Source organism: Salvelinus namaycush, chromosome 14 (assembly GCF_016432855.1).
Source record: "Salvelinus namaycush isolate Seneca chromosome 14, SaNama_1.0, whole genome shotgun sequence".
NCBI classification, from domain to species: domain Eukaryota; kingdom Metazoa; phylum Chordata; class Actinopteri; order Salmoniformes; family Salmonidae; genus Salvelinus; species Salvelinus namaycush.
Window position 1 is genome coordinate 17,203,596 of NC_052320.1, and position 21,399 is coordinate 17,224,994.

General features: G+C 43.2%; 1 protein-coding gene across 3 annotated transcripts; it reads right to left on the reverse strand.

Annotated features, from left to right (window-relative positions):
- Positions 1 to 3,476: 3,476 nt before the first annotated feature.
- On the reverse strand, positions 3,477 to 21,391 carry LOC120059207 (N-fatty-acyl-amino acid synthase/hydrolase PM20D1.2-like). Of its 3 annotated transcripts, none has more exons than XR_005478131.1 (14): positions 21,104 to 21,391; positions 20,893 to 20,979; positions 17,171 to 17,406; positions 16,883 to 16,969; positions 15,052 to 15,185; positions 10,484 to 10,603; positions 9,007 to 9,082; positions 8,821 to 8,882; positions 8,584 to 8,662; positions 7,791 to 7,862; positions 7,135 to 7,300; positions 6,886 to 6,985; positions 4,523 to 4,733; positions 3,477 to 4,384 (listed from the first exon to the last, which is right to left on the reverse strand). XR_005478131.1 is itself a non-coding variant. In XM_039008075.1 (13 exons), exons 1-13 carry the CDS (start codon positions 21,321 to 21,323, stop codon positions 4,604 to 4,606), a joined length of 1,569 nt encoding a protein of 522 aa, XP_038864003.1. In that variant the 5' UTR covers positions 21,324 to 21,391; the 3' UTR covers positions 3,477 to 4,603. The 3 variants fall into 3 exon arrangements, 1 of the variants encoding a protein (XP_038864003.1); XR_005478132.1 differs by having other exon boundaries at positions 3,477 to 4,380; positions 4,519 to 4,733; XM_039008075.1 differs by having other exon boundaries at positions 3,477 to 4,733.
- Between the last annotated feature and the right edge of the window lie 8 nt (positions 21,392 to 21,399).

Below are 21,399 nucleotides of genomic sequence, written 5' to 3' on the forward strand. Positions count from 1 at the left end.
CTTTATCAAACAGAAATTTGCATCCTGTAGCTCTAACTCCAAAAAGTTTTGGGACACTGTAAAGTCCATGGAGAACAAGAGCACCTCCTCCCAGCTTCCCACTGCACTGAGGCTAGGTAACACGGTCACCACCGATAAATCCATGATAATCGAAAATGTCAATAAGCATTTCTCTACGGCTGGCCATGCTTTCCTCCTGGCTACCCCCCCCCCCTGCTTTCCTCCTGGCTACCCCCCCCCCCCCCCGCAGCTACTTGCCCGAGCCTCCCCAGCTTCTCCTTCACCCAAATCCAGATAAAAGATGTTCTGAAAGAGCTGCAAAACCTGGACCCCTACAAATCAGCTGGGCTAGACAATCTGGACCCTCTCTTTCTAAAACTATCCGCCGCCATTGTTGCAACCCCTATTACCAGTCTGTTCAACCTCTCTTTCATATCGTCCGAGTTCCCTAAAGATTGGAAAGCTGCCGCGGTCATCCCCCTTTTCAAAGGGGGTGACACTCTAGACCTAAACTGCTATAGACCTATATCTATCCTACCCTGCCTTTCTAAGGTCTTCGAAAGCCAAGTTAATAAACAGATCACTGACCATTTCGAATCCCACCGTACTTTCTCCGCTGTGCAATCCGGTTTCCGAGCTGGTCATGTGTGCACCTCAGCCACGCTCAAGGTACTAAACGATATCATAACCGCCATCGATAAAAGACAGTACTGTGCAGCTGTATTCATCGACCTGGCCAAGGCTTTCGACATTCTTATCGGCAGACTCAATAGCCTTGGTTTCTCAAATGACTGCCTCGCCTGGTTCACCAACTACTTCGCAGACAGAGTTCAGTGTCAAATTGGAGGGCCTGTTGTCCGGACCTCTGGCAGTCTCTATGGGGGTACCACTGGGTTCAATTCTCAGGCCAACTCTTTTCTCTGTATATATCACTGATGTCGCTCTTGCTGCGGGTGATTCCCTGATCCACCTCTACGCAGACGACACCATTCTGTATACATCTGGCCCTTCTTTGGACACTGTGTTAACTAACCTCCAGACGAGCTTCAATGCCATACAACACTCCTTCCGTGGCCTCCAACTGCTCTTAAACGCTAGTAAAACCAAATGCATGCTCTTCAACCGTTCGCTGCCTGCCCGACTATCATCACTACCCTGGACGGTTCTGACCTAGAATATGTGGACAACTACAAATACCTAGGTGTCTGGCTAGACTGTAAACTCTCCTTCCAGACTCATATTAAACATCTCCAATCCAAAATCAAATCTAGAATCGGCATTCTATTTCGCAACAAAGCCTCCTTCACTCACGCCGCCAAACTTACCCTAGTAAAACTGACTATCCTACCGATCCTCGACTTCGTCGATGTCATCTACAAAATGGCTTCCAGTACTCTACTCAGCTAACTGGATGCAGTTTATCACAGTGCCATCCGTTTTGTTACCAAAGCCCCTTATACCACCCACCACTGCGACCTGTATGCTCTAGTCGGCTGGCCCTCGCTACATATTCGTCGCCAGACCCACTGACTCCAGGTCATCTATAAGTCTATGCTAGGTAAAGCTCCGCCTTATCTCAGCTCACTGGTCACGATAACACCTGCTGGTAGCATGCGCTCCAGCAGGTATATCTCACTGGTCATCCCCAAAGCCAACACCTGCTTTGGCCGCCTTTCCTTCCAGTTCTCTGCTGCCAGTGACTGGAACGAATTTCAAAAATCGCTGAAGCTGGAGACTTATATTTCCCTCACTAACTTTAAACATCAGCTATCTGAGCAGCTACACCGATCACTGCAGCTGTAAATAGCCCACCCAATCTACCTCATCCCCATATTGTTTTTATTTACTTTTCTGCTCTTTTGCACACCAGCATCTCTGCTTGCACATCAGCTGCTCATTTTTTAATTTTACCCCTTTTTCTCCCCAATTTCGTGGTATCCAACTGGTAGTAGTTACTGTCTTGTCTCATCGCTGCAACTCCCGTACGGACTAGGGAGAGGCAAAGGTCGAGAGCCATGCGTCCTCCGAAACACAACCAACCGCACTCTTGACACAACGCAGATCCAACATGGAAGCCAGCCGCACTAATGTGTCGGAGGAAACACCGTACACCTAGTGACCTGGTCAGCGTGCACTGCGCCCGGCCCGCCACAGGAGTCGCTAGTGCACAATGAGACAAGGATATCCCTGCCGGCCAAACCCTCCCTAACCCGGACGACACTGGGCCAATTGTGCGTCACCCCATGAGCCTCCCGGTCGCGGCCGGCTGCGGCAGAGCCTGTGCTTGAACCCAGAATCTCTGGTGGCACAGCCTTAGACCACTGCGCCACCCGGGAGGCCATCATCTGCTCATTTATCACTCCAGTGTTAATCTGCTAAATTGTAATTACTTCGCTACTATGGCCTATTTATTGCCTACCTCCTCACGCCATTTGCACACACTGTATATATACTTTTTTCTATTGTGTTGACTGTACGCTTGTTTATTCCATGTGAAATTCTGTGTTTGTGTTGCACTGCTTTGCTTTATCTTGGCCAGGTCGCAGTTGTAAATGAGAACTTGTTCTCAACTAGCTAACCTGGTTAAAGGTGAAATAAAAAATATCACATTCATTTGTATACAGGCTAACCTCTGTATAGCCTACATGAAGTTGGTTCCTTTTCAGTCATGTCTTTGGTCACATTCGCATGGGTCAAACAAAAACACCATAATTACTTGACAAAAGTAATCCGCTCGAACGCGCCCATTGTATCATTCCATGCTTGACAATAACACATTTTGTGTACGGCAAATTTGCCAACCCTTCCTCCCACGACCACTCCACCACCACTGTGCCTACATTAGTTTAGATTCTAATGTCAAAATATGTACACCAATATTTGGCTCAAAGTGAGCCAAAAATAAAGTACTTGTACAATGTTTGTATGTAATATTTGTTGATGCTGCTGATCGTGATTTGCCTTTCATTTGAAATGTTTGAAACCCTTGTTTGTTTGTTACAACATTAATTCCAACTGTAAAGTAGGCTACTACTTAGTAGTAAGTATATAGTCTACAATAGGTGAATAAGAAAACAATATTGCGAGGCTACTTAATGTGGCATGGATTTAGACCTGTCTGAACACGGTTCGCTAACCGGGATTCCTTGGGACATCCCTACCCTGAACCCTACCCCAGGGTTTCCCAAACTCAGACCTCGGGACCCCAAGGGGTGGACGTTTTATTTTTTGCCCTAGTACTACACAGCTGATTAAAATAATCAACTAATCATCAAGCTTTGATCAGCCGTGTAGTGTTAGAGCAAAAACCAAAACGTGCACCCCTTGGGGCCCCGAGGACAGAGTTTCAGAAAAGCTGCAACCCTTACCCTAACCATCTTGAATGTGAACTTCAGTTGGGTAGAGATGTCCCAAGGATCCCGGATAGCAAGGACTGTCTGACTACATTGTTTGGACACACCAACTGGAAACAAAGATTGCCGTCACCACAGTGCATCTTGTTTATTATCCATTATGTTCACTACACCCCCACATCAACGATATCTTTAGCGTCATTGGCACAGTACCTCTGACACTAGGCAGCAGTATTTCAAGAAAAATAGATACTTTCACAGTTATCATCTGAAACAGAGGATTAAGTATCACACCTCAATTAACCTGTGTTTTATATTCACAATTAAAATTTAAAAAATGCTCTCATACCTCAGAAATCAGCAAGTAAAATAGCATGCAAAATGATCTCCTTTTAAAAGCTTGCGATTTCAATCTTCATACCATTAATGTGCATTGAAAATAATTGTTTTACATAATATCTTTATAATTTAATATTCATGTACAGATGCCATTCCACAGGGAGGAAATTTTGCCAGCAAATATCAGATAATATCTCTCACACATGCATGCTGCATACACTTCATCAATCACCTACTTCAAGCTTCATGTTGCCAATGACCAGTAACAAAATAATAGTAACATATCAAATTGATTTTGTACCAATTAGAAACAGCTTTTCTATGGCCATACCAACATCTAACTCCATATCTCTACTGCAATACTGTCACCAGGGTGGGTTATTTTCTTTATAAAATGTAACACAGATCAAAATCTCTGTTGTATTATTTCTGTTCCTCGTAAGACTTTGCCCCCTTTTGATGTCTTCGTAACATTGAATTGCTGTACTCATTGATAATACAATCCGATTGTCTCATTCAAACTATAGCATTGATGCTAATGTGCACATGGTTTGTTGCTTATCATATAGTATCACCACGAGACAACTGTGCTTCTTCCAAAATATAGGAGGGACCAAACCTGACAGAGTAAACAGAATGTAACACAGTGTAATCTGGATTATGAATGTAAGAGGCTGCGTTTACACAGGCAGCCCAATTCTGAGATTCTAATTGGTCTTTTGACTAATCACATCAAACTTTTCACATCAGATATTTTTCAGATCTGATTGTCAAAAGACCAATTAGTTAAACAAATATTAGAATTGGGCTGCCTGTGTACACACAGCCAGAGTGGCATACACTTGCAGCAATGGATAAGTGAACCACCAAAGCACAACCACTGCCCCCAGTACCCATAATGCCCTACAACTTTAGAGCTCATGACCAGCACTGTGGGGAGAAGGGAGGTCCTTGATGTCACAGTTCTGGATTAGATTGAAGTAAAAGACCACCAGTTCCTCATAGTTCTTCTTAGAAATCCTCTCATTAATACCATGGAACCTGAAAATGTAGAGGGAAAAGATAGAAAGATCGTCTCAACTTAATGTCGTTTGGCCACTTTCTCATTTGTCGAATGCAGTATAGTGCATTGTTTAACCCTCCTTGTCGGCACTGTGTGTATAGGGCTGACTTACATTTTATGGTTCAACCGTGTCACATGGCTAGATCATAAGACTGTGGAGTATTAGTCTCATGATCAACAAAAGAACAGGGCCTTGTGTTCAAACAATCTTATGACTACATCGTTATGACTACATTCAAAACCTTGCTTCCGGACAAACTAAACACCTTCTTCGCCCGCTTTAAGGACAACACAGTGTCACCGACGCGGCACACTACCAAGGACTGTGGGCTCTCCTTCTCCGTGGCAGACGTGAATAAGACATTTAAGCATGTTAATCCTCGCAAGGCTGCAGAGCAAGACGGCATCCCTAGCCGCATCCTCAGAAGATGCGCAGACCAGCTGGCTGGAGTGTTTACGGACATATTCAATCTCTCCCTATCCCAGTCTGCTGTCCCCACTTGCTTCAAGATGTCCACCATTGTTCCTGTACCCAAGAAAGTAAAAGGTAACTGAACTAAATGACTATTGCGCATCATGAAGTGCTTTGAGAGGCTAGTTAAGGATCATATCATCTCTACCTTACCTGACACCCTAGACTCACTTCAATTTGCTTAACGCCCCAATAGATCCACAGGCGATGCAACCGCCATCGCACTGCCCTATCCCATCTGGACAAGAGCAATAGCTATGTAAGAATGCTGTTCATTGACTATAGCTCAGCATTCAACAAAATAGTACCCTCCAGGCTCATCATAAAGCTCAAGGCCCTGGGTCTGAAACCCGCCCTGTGCAACTGGGTTCTGAACTTCCTGACGGGCCACCCCCCAGGTGGCGAAGGTAGGAAACAACACCTCTACTATGCTGATCCTCAACACAGGGGCCCCAACAAGGGTGCTTGCTCAGCCCCCTCCTGTACTCCCTGTTCACCCATGACTGCGTGGCCACGCACGTCTCCAACTCAATCATCAAGTTTGCAGACGAAACAACAGTAGTAGGCCTGATTACCAACAATGCCGAGACAGCCTACAGGGAGGGGAGGGCCCTGGGAGAGTGGCGCCAGGAAAATAACCTCTCACTCAACAAAACAAAAGGAGCTGATTGTGGACTTCAGGAAACAGCAGAGGGAGCACGCCCCTATCCACAGACGGGACCGCAGTGGGGAAGGTGGAAAGCTTCAAGTTCCTCGGTGTACACATCACTGACAAACTGAAATGGTCCACCCACACAGACAGTGTGGTGAAGAAGGCGCAACAGGAGGCTGAAGAAATTTGGCTTGACCCCTAAAACTTTTACAGATGCACAATTGAGAGCATCCCGTCAGGCTATATCACCGCCTGGTACGGCAACTGCACCACCCACAACTGCAGGGCTCTCCAGAGGGTGGTGCGGTCTGCCCAACACATCACAGAGGGCAAACTACCTGCAATCCAGGACACCTACAGCACCCGATGTCACAGGAAAGCCAAAAAGATCATCAAGGACATCAACCACCCGAGCCACGGCCGGTTCACCCCGCTATCATCCAGAAGGCGAGGTCAGTAAAGGTGCATCAAAGCTGGGACCGAGAGACAAAAAAAAACAGACTTAAATAGCCATTAGTCGGCTTCGACCCGGTTACGCAAACCCTGCACCTTAAAGGCTGCTGCCCTATATGCATAGACTTGGAATCACTGGCCACTTGAATAAATGGAACACTAGTCACTTTAATAATGTTTAAATACTGCTTTACTCATCTCATATGTATACACTGTATTCTATTCTACTGTATTTTAGTCAATGCCATTCCGACATTGCTCGATCTAATATTTATATATTTCTTAATTACATTATTTTACTTGTAGATGTATGTGTATTGTTGTGAATCGTTGTTAGATACTACTGCACTGTTAGATACCACTGCACTGTTGGAGCTAAATACATTTTGATTTGAACACAAGCATTTCGCTACACCCACAACAACATCTGCTAAATATGTGCATGTGACCAATAAAATGTGATTTGATTGGAGCTGGAGAGAGCTCTTCTATACAGAATATTTCCTTGTGGGTGTTATGGCTCACAGTACTTCTGTTACAGTGTGTGTCCTACCTCTGGGCGTCCCCTGGTCTGAACCATGTAGGAGCAAAGCGATAGATGTCCTTGGCCAGGTCAGTGTAGTGACGGCTGTCTGTGTTTCCGATGCAGATACCTGCACATTGGAATATGATAGTAGGTCTCGACATAAAAATGATAAAACATTGCCTGAACAACCCATTTCATAAGCAGAAAACATTTTCAACACCATGGTGGGCAAACCAAACTAATACCATTCCCTCTCCACGTACTCCCATTTCTTACCAGGGGCAACAGTAACTTGTGGGAACTGGTCCAGCACAGTCTTCTTGATGATCTGAAACCCAAAGGATGTTTCATCGTAGGAGCTGACAGGCAGCGGGTCAAAGCCATCCACTAGCTCCATCTTCACCCTCTCATCTCCCACTGTGGACTGGATCAACTCCAAAACCTGACGGGAGGACAAATACACTATCATTGTGAAAACTGAACAGTTTCCTTCAACTGTACTTCAAAGTTGCGAGCATGACTAAATTAAATAAATGTTCAATGTTCTACTTTTGTGAGAGGGCCATATGATTCTAGCTAATATAATAGATAAGTAACATGAGTTTTTAATATAGCATGTGGTTGAACCATATAGATAGCAGTAGATTTGCAATGTCACAGCACCATTCATTAGACCAGGGATCACCAAATAGATTCAGCCGCGGGACAATTTTCCCTGAGCAGATGGTCAGGAACATAATTACAAATTATTTGTAGACTGCAAATTGCCCGCAAACAGATATAATATTTGACTAAAACAATAATTTAAAATATTTTGTGCTCAGAAAACTTGGGGTGCCAAATAAAAATCACCCATTGGCCAATTTGGTCTGTGGGCCACCAGTTGAGGAACCTGGCTTTAGACAGAGCTTGCAGTAAATACTAATCCCCACCTCTTGTAGTGACTGTGCGGAATGTATCCGCAGATTCACATAGGCCTCAGCTTGGGAAGGAAGAATGTTAACCTGTGAAAAAAGAAAACATATGTATGTAATTAAAGGACTCCCCCAGAGGAAGTTGCAGCCACTATTTCAACGTAATTTCCTGTCCTAGAGATGTAATACACATTTAGGTTCAACAACTAAAGTATGACAAAGGCTACTTATACATATTCACGAATTGGGTGTGGGAATTTCCACTTGGAGTTGATAAACATCAACCAATAGGGCACCGACAGCAGTATAGTTAGCATGCTAACCTTATCTAGCTAGCTAATGTTATCCGTTGTTCCTGTTTATTTTTTTATTTAGGGAAAACTTTGCCGCAGATGGAAACCACTGGACGCGAATCCACCATAGAAATAGAAAATAATAAGATGAAGCTCCGGAAATACGGATAACTATTGAAAGATAGCTGATATGCATTATTCTATATTTGGAATGGAAACGATGCAACCTTTGGTAGGCTGCTGACAGGCTTTGGCACAGAAAAGCCAAGTCAGCCAGTGTTCAGGGTTCTCACAGGGGAAGTGAAATGATAGGCTACAATGACTTTGCTCATGATCATGCACGCCGAAAATGACATGTAACTATAAGTTCCTTTGCATGTGCCTTCTCATTATCTGGATAGACACTTGTGGTTTCTGGCCATTGTCTTTCAGCTCCGAAAAGTGGATTTTTACTAGTGCGGGCATTTAACAGACAACTTTATGCACAATATATAATTTATCATGACTAGATATTGTACCTTAACTCCTGAGTTGAACATAGTGATTGCAGTTGTCGTTCTCACAAAAGCATTTGTATCAGGTCTTCTTTCCATTACTCTGCAAATAAAAGCTGTTAAATTAGGTTTAATAACTAAATCAACACCATAAATTCCCACAAGATGAGGTATCTTTATTTTATAAGAGTCCCCTCTTACCTTTGTAATTCAAATAATCAAAGATGGAACAAGCCAGTGAAATTCAGAGTGGAAAATTACCTTCCAAGGAGTGGGGAGAACAGCCACATATTCGACATGACAAATTTGAGTGGGAGCCTAAACTGTGAGAAAGAAAGTGATAAAAAACGTTTTTTACTGACAAATAGATGTTGTAATTTGATGGAACTTTCCCTTTAACACTCTATAGCACTCATAGGATGTCTGAGGCTAGAAACACAGCATTACCTTGTGAGCCAGGTGTTCAAAGGTCCCACGTTCAGGGCCTTCACCAAACAACCTGGGCATTGGGTTCTCCTCCAATCTGACAAAACAGATCACGTGTGCTTAGACTTAGAGAATTTGGGTTTAGGTTCACAAAGGTTCCTCCCTTTAATGAGCTTCCTAATATTATTAACTGAAAAGGTCCTAAGAGGGAACTTGGACCTTGTAAAATGAATCAAACATTAGGAACACCTTCCTAATATTAAGTTGCAACCCCCCCTTTGCCTTCAGAAGAGCCTCAATTCATTGTCTCTACAATGTGTTGAAAGCGTTCCATAGGGATGCTGGACCATGTTGACTCCAATGCTTCCCACAGTTGTGTGAAGTTGGCTGGATGTCCTTTGGGTGGTGGACCATTCTTGATACATTCGGAAAATTGTTGAGTGTGAAAAACCCAACAGTTCTTGACACAAACTGGTGCACCTGGCACCTACTACCATAACACGTTCAAAAGGGACTTAAATATTTCTTTAACCTGACATCAATAAGGGATAAAAGCTATAACCTGGATTTGCCTGGTCTGTCTGTCATGGAAAGAGCAGTTCTTAAATGTTTTGTATACTCAGTGTATGTTCATGGCTGACCATGCAAGGGAAATTGAATTCCCTTTGATTGCACAGTACCTGTAGTTGTTAAGCAATGGCTACACACAGTAGATCCATCTAGCCTTTGATTAGTAATGAAAAAAAAGTGTATATATATATAAATAAATAAAATAAATACATTCGATACAGTTAGTGGGGCAAAAAAGTATTTAGTCAAAAATCTTAGAAAATCTTTGGAGGGAGTTGAAAGTCCGTGTTGCCCAGCAACAGCCCCAAAACATCACTGCTCTAGAGGAGATCTGCATGGAGGAATGGGCCAAAATACCAGCAACAGTGTGTGAAAACCTTGTGAAGACTTACAGAAAACATTTGAGCTCTGTCATTGCCAACAAAGGGTATATAACAAAGTATTGAGAAACTTTTGTTATTGACCAAATACTTATTTTCCACCATAATTTGCAAATAAATTCATTAAAAATCCTACAATGTGATTTTCTGGATTTTTTTTTCTCATTTTGTCTGTCATAGTTGAAGTGTACCTATGATGAAATTTACAGGCCTCTCATCTTTTTAAGTGGGAGAACTTGCACAATTGGTGGCTGACTAAATACTTTTTTGCCCCACTGTATATATCATCATATTATAAAATCGATACTTTGACTCTAAGTAACAATTTGTAAAAAAAAAAAAAAAAAAAAAAAAAAAAAAAAAATCTAGGTAGCGCGCGAGTGTCCTGTAGTTTTCACCAAAACGGTGGTATTTTTCATTCTATAGCTTGTTCTCCATCTTCTTTTGAATAGCAAGCCAACCTCAGCACCTAAGTATTGTGATAATGTATCTGCAGGTCCCTGACAATTCCCAGCCGTACCTGTGACGATTCACTAATCCCCTCTTACCTTTTGACTGCTCCTGCCAGGATGCCTATGCTGCTCTCACTGGGAGGCATGGAGGAGTGACCCGGGGCCTTGGAAACGCTCAGCTTCACCGTTGCTAGCCCCTTCTCACTGATCCCAATCCTGACATATACACACACAGGCAAATCAAAATCTAATATTATTTGTCACGTGCTGACCTAAGACAGGGACATTTTACTAGGATTAAATGTCAGGAATTGTGAAAAAAGGAGTTTAAATGTATTTGGCTAAGGTGTATGTAAACTTCCGACTTCAACTGTACAAGCGTTTGAAAAAGGAACACAAAGTAACAATAACGAGGCTATATACAGGGGGTACCGGTACCGAGTCAATGTGTAGGGGCACAAGTTAGTCGAGGCAATTTGTACATGTAGGTAGGGGTAAAGTGACTATGCATAGATAATAAACAGCAAGTAGCAGCAGTGTAAAAATAAAGGGAGGGGGGGGAAATCAATGCAAACAGTCTGGGTGGCCATTTGATTAATCGTTCAGCAGTCCTATGGCTTGGGGGTAGAAGCTGTTGAGGAGCCTTTTGGACCCAGACTTGGCGCTCCAATACCGCTTGCCGTGCAGTAGCAGAGAGAACAGTCTATGACTTGGATGACTGGAGTCTGAGAATTTTTGGGGCCTTCCTCTATAGGTCCTGGATGACAGGAAGCTTGGCCCCAGTGATGGAATGGGCCGTACGCACTACATTCCGTAGCGCCTTGCGGTCAGATGCCGAGCAGTTGTCATACCAGGCGGTGATGCAACTGGTCAGGATGCTCTCGATGGTGTAGCTGTAGAACCTTTTAAGAATCTGAGGACCTATGCCAAATCTTTTCAGAGTCCTGAAGGGGAAAAGTCATTGTTGTGCCCTCTTCATGAGTGTCTTGGTGTGTTTGGACCATGATAGCTTGTTGTTGATGTGGACACCAAGGAACTTGAAACTCACGACCCACTCCACTACAGCCCTGTCGATGAGAATGGGGGAGTGTTCGGCCCTCCTTTTCCTATAGTCCACAATCAGCTCCTTTTTCTTGCTCACGTTGAGGGAGAGGTTGTTGTCCTGGCACCACACTACCAGGTCTCTGACCTCCCTATAGGCTGTCTCATCATTGTCGGTAACCAGGCCTACCACTGTTGTGTCGTCAGCAAACTTAATGACGGTATTGGAGTCATGCTTGGCCACACAGTTGTGGGTGAACGGGGAGTACAGGAGTGGACTAAGCATGCACCCATGAGGGGCCCCCGTGTTGAGGATCAGCGTGGCAGATGTGCTGTTGCCTGCCCTTACCACCTGGGGGCGGCCCATCAGGAAGTCCAGGATCCAGTTGCAGAGGGAGGTTTTTAATCCCAGGGTCCTTAGCTTAGTGATGAGCTTAGTGGGCACTATGGTGTTGAACGCTGAGCTGTAGTCAATGAACAGCATTCTCACATAGGTGTTCCTTTTGTCCAGGTGGGAAAGGGCAGTGTGGAGTGTGACAGATTGCGTCATCTGTGGATCTGTTCAGGCGGTATGCGAATTGGAGTGGGTCTAGGGTTTCCAGGATGATGGTGTTGATGTCAGCCATGACATGGAGCGGCAGGTAGCCTAGTGGTTAGAAAGTTGGGCCAGTAATCGAAAGGTTGCTGGATCGAATCCCTGAGCAGACAAGGTAAAAATCTGTTGTTCTGCGCCTGAACAAGGCAGTTAACCCATTGTTGCCTGGTAGACCATCATTGTAAATAAGAATTTGTTCTTAACTGACTTGCCTAGTTAAATAAAAAGGTTAAAAATAAAAATAATTTAAAAGGCCAGCATTTCAAAGCACTTCATGACTGCCCGACGTGAGTCATTTAGGCAGGTAACCTTTGCTTTCTTGGGCACAGGGACTATGGTGGTCTGCTTGAAACATGTAGGTATTACAGACTTGATCAGGGAGAGGTTGAAAATGTCAGTGAAGACACTTGCCAGTTGGTCCGCACATGCCCGGAGTACACGTCCTGGTAATCCATCTGGCCCCGCGGCCTTGTGAATGTTGACCTGTTTAAAGGTCTTGCTCACATCAGCTACGGAGAGCGTGATCACACAGTCGTCCGGAACAGCTGGTGCTCTCATGCATGCCTCAGTGTTGCTGGCCTCGAAGCAAGCATAAAAGGCATTAAGCCCGTCTGGTAGGCTGGCGTCACTGGGCAGCTCGCGGCTGGTTTTCCCTTTGTAGTCTAATAGTTTGCAAGCCTGGCCACATCAGTAGAGCGTCAGAGCCGGTGTAGTAGGATTCAGTCTTAGTCCTGTATTGACGCTTTGCCTATTTAATGGTTCATCTGAGGGCATAGAGGGATTTCTTATAAGCGTCCGGATTAGTGTCCCGCTCCTTGAAAGCGGCAGCTCTAGATGTTGCCTGTAATCCATGGCTTCTGGTTGGAATATGTATGTATGGTCACTGTATGGACGATGTCGTCGATGCACGTAAGCCTGTGACTGAGGTGGTATACTCCTCAATGCCATTGGGTGAATCTCAGAACATATTCCAGTCTATCCTAGCAAAACAGTCCTGTAGTGTAGCAGTCCCATCATCTGACCACTTCCGTATTGAGTGAGTCATTGCTTGAATTTTTGCTTGTAAGCAGGAATCAGGAAGATAGAATTATGGTCAGATTTACCAAATGGAGGGTGAGGGAGAGCTTCGTATGCATCTCTGTGTGTGGAGTAAAGGCGGTCTAGAATTTTTTCCCCCCTCTGGTTGCACATGTAATATGCTGGTAGAAATTAGGTGAAACAGATTTAAGTTTGCCTGCATTAAAGTTCCATGGCCACTAGGAGAGCCGTTTCTGGATGAGCATTGTTTGCTTACGGCCTTATACAGCTCGTTGAGTGCAGTCTTAGTGCCAGCATCGGTTTGTGGTAAATAGACGGCTACAAAAAATATAGATGAAAACTCTCTTGGTAGATAGTGTGGTCTGCAGCTTATCATGAGGTACTCTACCTCAGGTGAGCAATACCTCAAGACTTCTTTAATATTAGACATCGCGCATGAGCTGTTTTTGACAAATAGACAAACACCACCACCCCTCGTCTTACCAGAGATAGCTGTTCTGTCCTGCCGATGAACGGAAAATCCAGCCAACTGTATATTATCCATGTCGTCGTTCAGCCACGACTCGGTGAAACATAAGATATTACCGTTTTAAATGTCCCGTTGGTAGGATAGTCTCAAACGGAGCTCATCCAGTTTATTCTCCAGTGATTGCACTTGGCAGGCATATACACTTTTAATATATTGTGATAGCAATCTATGACGTAAACCATATTTAAGTTGTGTTTTAATATCATATTGTACAACAGCTGATGAAACTAACACTGTAAAAGTGAGAAACTTTGATCAGTAACCAGGTTTCCATCCAACCACTTCATGCAGATGAACTACGTGACGCATGGGGAAAAAATCATGACCTGGTTGATGGAAACAGCTGGTACAATTTTATAAATGTGGACAGACAATTTATTCGTTTGACATAGTGGGATCTTTTTGTGTGCGTAAAATTAATTACACGAGAAATGACGCAAATATCGATAATAAGCATCATATCGAAGTAAACTTGGAGTCACGAGACGATATGTTGTGTGTTCCTTCCACTACGACTCGGGAAAGCATGCAGTTTATTAGGCTACAGATGAAAGAAGTTATGATGAACTTCACAGGGTGGTGAAAGTGCAGTGATGATCTTGATGCTCCTTTCCAAGAAATATTGAGGATCTTATTCTAGTGACATGATGATCAATGCTTGGCTTCCATTTGACAATTAAAATTGATCTTGCTCTCATCCATAATAATCTCATCATGTAGGTAGCGTACCAGCAATCTATCTGCAAGCCGTTGGCTAAAGTGGTCACATTTGCTATATAAACGCAACAGTTTTGGTGACAAAACTATCAGTAGAGTTGAAAATGCGATAGAGACCCATTTAACTTTTTTTGTTTTTATTCGGGAATTTAACCGCAAAAGTTATGTTATCACACATAGCCTTTTATACACAATAAGTCCGGTTGATGGAAACTTCTCTGGTGGGAAAATGTGTATATTGTTGTACGCACATTTTTAAATAGTCGCATGAAAATCTGTCGCCAATTGGATGGAAACCAAGCTAATGTCATTTTCTGATAGTAAATTGTATTTTCAACCAGAAACTACGCAGGACCTTGTAATCAGCAGTTTTTGCAAGGGTGGAGTTTTGGCTTGCCTGTTGACATCACCAGGCAGTATAAGTTAATAGACCAATAAAGAGATTTCCAAACCTCTATGCCAATAACAGATAGTTTTTTCAGGTTACATATCCCTCCCATTAGGCCCTTCCAATTACACCCCTCACTCAGACCACTCCCACAGTCCTAACTAAATTCTGTCTAAGAAATTATTTTAGCAAAAAATCTATTTGGATTTTTGACAATTTTAATGGAAAACTATTATAATGGTACTTAATTGTTACCCAGAAATGAGTTCATACTGAGATAAAAATGGCTACATTGGGCCTGTGGTTAGTCACTTACAAAGACACTAAATATGAGAAAAGAGTGAATGAATGCTTACAGAGCAGCAGGCCCCTGCAGACCACTGATGACTCCATCCAGCACAGCCAGACCCTCATCCAGTACAAACGCCAGCTGTACCCCTTTCTTCTTCAGCACCCTCACTATGTTCATTGCCCCCTGGAAGCCACTCACCTACAGTAGACAGACAAAATCCTTTTTTTGATTTCTGTCCCTTTTCAGTTAGTGAAATACAGTTGAAGTCGGAAGTTCACATACACCTTAACCAAATACATTTAAACTCAGTTTTCACAATTCCTGACATTTAATCCAAGTAAATATTCCCTGACTTAGGTCAGTTAGGATCACCACTTTATTTTAAGAATGTGAAAAGTCAGAATAATAGCAGAGAGAATGATTATTTCAGCTTTTATTTATTTCATCACATTCCCAGTGGGTCAGAAGTTTACATACACTCAGTATTTGGTAGCACTGCCTGTAAATTGTTTAACTTGGGTAAAACGTTTTGAGTAGCCTTCCACAAGCTTCCCACAATAAATTGGGTGAATTTTGGCCCATTCCTCCTGACAGAGCCGGTGAAACTGAGTCAGGTGTGTTGGCCTCCTTGCTCGCACGCGCTTTTTCAGTTCTTCCCACAAATTTTGTATGGGATTGAGGTCAGGGCTTTGTGAGGGCCACTCCAATACCTTGACATTGTTGTCCTTAAGCCATTTTGCCACAATTAGAAGTATGCTTGGGGTCATTGTCTATTTGGAAGACCCACTTGCGACCAAGCTTTAACTTCCTGGCTGATGTCTTGAGATGTTGCTTCAATATATCTACATAATTTTCCTCCCTCATGATGCCATCTATTTTATGAAGTGCACCAGTCCCTCCTGCAGCAAAGCACCCCCACAACATGATGCTGCCACCCCGTGCTTCACGGTTGGGATGGTGTTCTTCGGCTTGCAAGCATCCCCATTTTTCCTCCAAGCATAATAATGGTCATTATGGCCAAACAGTTATATTTTTGTTTCATCAGACCAGATGGCATTTCTCCAAAAAGTACGATCTTTGTCCCCATGTGCAGTTGCAAACCGTAGTCTGGCTTTTTTATGGCGGTTTTGGAGCAGTGGCTTCTTCCTTGCTGAGCGGCCTTTCAGGTTGTGTCGATATAGTACTCGTTTTACTGTGGATACAGATACTTTTGTAACCGTTTCCTCCAGCATCTTCACAAGGTCCTTTGCTGTTGTTCTGGGATTGATTTGCACTTTTCGCACCAAAGTACGTTCATCTCAAGTAGACAGAACGCGTCTCCTTCCTGAGCGGTATGACGGCTGCGTGGTCCCATGGTGTTTATACTTGCGTACTATTGTTTGTACAGATGAACGTGGTACCTTCAGGCGTTTGGAAATTGCTCCCAAGGATGAACCAGACTTTTTTCTGAGGTCTTGGCTGATTTCTTTTGATTTCCCCATGATGTCAAGCAAAGAGGCACTGAGTTTGAAGGTAGGCCTTGAAATACATCCACAGGTACACCTCCAATTGACTCACATAATGTCAATTAGCCTATCAGAAGCTTTTAAAGCCATGACATCATTTTCTGGAATTTTCTAAGCTGTTTAAAGGTACAGTCAACTTAGTGTATGTAAACTTCTGACCCACTGGAATTGTGATACAGTGAAATATAAGTGAAATAATCTGTCTGCAAACAATTGTTGGAAAAATGACTTGTGTCATGCACAAAGTAGATGTCCTAACCGACTTGCCAAAACTATAGTTTGTTAACAAGACATTTGTGGAGTGGTTGAAAAACGAGTTTTAATGACTCCAACCTAAATGTACGTAAACTTCCGACTTCAACTGTAAATACCTCTACCAACTTCACAAACCTCCTCATCATGACCCAGACCAATGAAGAATCCCCTTCGCGGTGAATAACCTCTTATCAACAGGTACTCCAGCGCCTGGAGAATTCCCTACAGTGAAAAATTTGTCTGGTTAAATTCTCACAATGTGAAATCGTATTATTGGGTGAGAAAAACAGCAACCGCATTGTTGATTACGCAATGCTCTTGGGCCTCTAGCTCAAAGATAAAACATATCATAGATTTGGTCCTTGTTCTTGGAACACCCAGGTTCCATAAACATCTACCCACTGTCAACCCTCACGGCCTCACCATGACAGACTGCTTGTTATCGATGGTCCCTCTCCCGTAGATAAATCCATCTATCTCCTTTGCAGAGAATGGTGGGGCCTCCCATCCGTCTCTCTCCTCAGCAGGCACCACATCTATGTGGGCCAGCAGCATGTAGGGGACGAGGGCCAGGTCAGAGCCTGGCACCCAGAACAGGTGGCTGTAGTTTGCCACAACCTCATGCTGGACCAGGTGGGAAGAAAACACTGTAGGGAAAGCTGGCAGAGGGGGAAAAAAATCTGTTAAGTGTTAGGAAATGCAGGATACCACCCTTACGAGAAAAAAAATGCACTCAGAGTGCAGTATAACTGCAGTATTCTGCAAATACTGCATCAAAAATACCATAGTCGACTGCAGTTACTGCACATTTACTGCAGTTTCAAAACTGAAATCTTTTTTTGTGAGGGCATTTCTAATAAGCTTTTAAAATAGTGGATTTGAAGTAAACGCAGATGCATTTCTGCTTGAGTATCAGAAAGCAGTGTCGAAATGCTAATTGGTAACTTTATATGCTCAAACCCCAAAGGACGGCAGATGGCGATATTGAGTCGTTTCATCTTATGGTCTACAGGGAATGCATGCAGCAGGCTATACACTAGTGTCCCCCGTGAACAGTTTTTGTTGTTGTACATTCTCCATTCAGGCTGCAAAGACATCAATTTCCTCATGAACTCAATTTAAAAGTGAGAAGGCAGAATTTATTTGGAAAGTATGCATACTTTCTTGATGAAACAAAAATTTTCACCCCCATGGTAGTGGCTAATGCTACTTCCTGATGTTTAGCCAGGGTCATGTCTAGATGGGACAGCTTGTCAAAATTGAGGTCAAAAGTTATTATTTTTACATTTTAGCTAACCGTACTCTTTTCCTAACCTTAACCGAATTATCCTAACCTGGGGGGTTATGAAGGAACCAATGGGATGCTCAAGGTGGGGCATTCCTGCAGGGAACCCTTAACATATTATCGTGCAGTTGCATACATGGATTTATCGGGCTTCACTAAGGGGCTGTAACATTAACGTTGTAACAAAGTTGACATTTGGGTATAGCAGCCATTGTTTGTCACGACCCCCAACACCCTACCATAATACTTCACCTAACAGTATATGGCCAGTGCGCATTTTTAGCACTTCACTGAGCTGGCAAGCCTCCAGTTACACAGCACTCACGTAGAAGCAGTAATAGTTAGTTCAGAGTATTTCTGAGTCAACTCTTTAGATGACATGCGTCCCATTATGCCTGATTTAAACCAACCACTGCATTCCACAGTAAGAACCTCATACCAACAGTCAAGCGTGGTGGTGGTGTGATGGTTTGGGGATGCTTTGCTGCCTCAGGAGATATAGGCCTATGGGCTAGGCAACAATGATTTGAAAGTCGCAAAATAAAGCAAATGCTGTTTCTTGCCTTAAGCTGGGAATCACTCACAAGTAATAGGCTAATATTGTCACCCATCAAACTATTCTTGATTTAATCTTATCGTTGCATATACTAAATATGTAAAATTTGTTTTGATTTAGGTGCATGATAATGGTCAGTTCTCTCTCGAAACAAGGGCAGCAGAAGAAATACTTGTCATCTATGCACTTAAATAGCAAATAGAGGACGCTTTTCCCGTGATTCATTATCATGCCAGCCAGGTAGGCTATACTCCTGTTGTAAGGAGAAACAATGTGCTTAATATTAGGATAATGTATAAATATATATATAGTAGGCCTAGCCTATAGAACGCTGGATGGGAACCTCTTCTTTTAACCTCTTCGTTCTCTCACGCAACAGCATAGCCTATAGAAATGTTGCGCAACATGAGCTCTCATGAAATGTTTGATTTGATGTTCGAATACATTTGCATTGATGTCAGAGTGATTAGAGGGACAATAGAGTGCTGAGTACCAGGCAGTTAACAAGCCTGGTAGGCTACTAATGACCATCAGCAGCATCAGAGCTTTTTAATTTATTTTAAATTTAACCTTTATTTAACTAGGCAAGTCAGTTAAGAATACATTCTTATTTACAATGACGGCCTACCCCGGCCAAACCGGACGACACTGGCCCAATTGTGCACCGCCCTATGGGACTCCCAAACCCGGCCGGTTGTGATATAGCCTGGATTCGAACTAGGGTCTGTAATGGCGCTTCTTGCACTGAGATGCAGTGCCTTAGACCGCTGTGCCACTCGGGAGCCTAATTACCGTGACTAAGCGGTCACGTGGAATTAGACTGCCTTCATGACTCGTCCCCGCCGGTGTGACGGTAATATGGTCACCGTAACAGCCCTAGTCCACATACACATATCTGTCATGCTGCTGCTCCAGTTACAACTGTTCTGCCTGCGGCTACCTTGTCCCAGACCTGCTGTTTTGGACCCGCTCTCACCCTCCCTCTACCACACATGCTGTCTCAACCTCTTAATGCTCAGCTATGAAAAGCCAACTGACATTTACTCCTGAGGTGTTGACTTATTGCACCCTCTACAACTGTGATTATTATTTGACCCTGCTGGTCATCTATGAATGTTTGAACATCTTGAAGAACAATCTGGCCTTAATGGCCATGTACTCTCAATCTCCACCCAGCACAGCCAGAAGAGGACTGGCCACCCCTCAGAGCCTGGTTCCTCTCTAGGTTTCTTCCTAAGTTCCTGCCTTTCTAAGGAGTTTTTCCTAGCCACCATGCTTCTCCATCTGCATTGCTGTCTATTTTAGGCTGGGTTTCTCTATAAGCACTTTGTGACATCTGCTTATGTAACAATGGCTTCATAAATACATTTGATTGTTTTATAATGTTAGCTAAATGTAGTAATAAATAAATAGGCTACATTTCTTTAAATGGACAATTCTGTGAACTGTCTTGTGAAAGTTTTAAATTGACACAATACCCATTAGTAAATGTATCAGCTAGAGATGACATGCAGGAACTTGCAGAGATTTGTAGTTTTGACATGTCTAAATTGATGCCAATTAGCATTTTTGAACCTGAGAGTAAATAGAGCCAAATATATTGATATAAGAGAGAGAGATGTACATGGTTATCAAAACCTCAAGCCAAGGTAAGCCTACACAAAACACAGCCCTTATTTTAAGTGTTTCTAAAATCCCTTATGGGAAAATGGGGTAAAAATGATTGGAACCATTTCCCTGTTTGACTACTAGGTTTTATGAGTATTATGACACCTCCACTGTGGGATTCTACTCAGAGATGTGGTGAGGCTACACCTCAAATTACATACTAGTCATGAAAAACATGCAGTTACTTGCTGTATATAACTGATAGAGCTAAAATGTGCGCAATTGTTTAGCATGGAATAAACATACATTTGTAGTTCTGACTATGTTCTTCAAGAGGTGATGACATTCCAAATAGTTAACATGTATTTAATATTTCCTTAAACGGCACGCAGTTGTCAATGCTTTCTGCGGAGCTGGGGGACTACATGCACCCCAGCAGGCAAATCGAATCCTCTCTTATTGTGACGTTTTATTGAAAACGACCAGCGCCATGCATTCCTTTTGGACGGTAAAATGAAACGAATCCTTATCGCCATTTGCCGGCCTTGTGCTTAGTGGGCTAATGGGCCTTGTGTTCAGTGGGCTAGTGTACTCAGTGAAAACATGTTTCCTACAGTAACCGGTTATAATATAACCGCCTATGCAGCATGTACCTGCTCCTAAACCAAGTATAACAGTAGGTATCCGGTAGCTTACCTTTCCTCAGGAGGCCGTCGAACTCGCGCAATGCGGTGGTGTTGAGCTGTGTCTCCGTGGTTGACACGGTGGGAATCCGGATTGCGTCTGTGTACAAAAAAAGCAGGCGGCGTTGAGCAAATTTAGTGAGCACATTATAGCGATTATTCATTCACACAGCATAGGTTGACAAATCTGCTCAGCTTGATGATCGAATTAGTCCGGATCTCACCTCTGAAATTCGCTAGAAGCTCCTCTCTCTGGTGCTGGTTTATGTCAGACGCAATATTGTTCGTCTTCTCCCAGTGTGCAAGTTGAAGTCCTGCATTCACATCAAATGTTAGTGTCCTTACAGTGGCTGCAACGAAAAAGGCTAATATAACTAATAACAAGCTAAACGACACAATTTTCACAAACTTGAGAATGTTCAATTTTGCACTGCGTTCGGTCATTTTTTAATTCGACAGTGCACAGCGTGTTGTTGTGAAGAGTGCAAGCTGCTCGTGACGTGTTCTGCTAATTTGATCT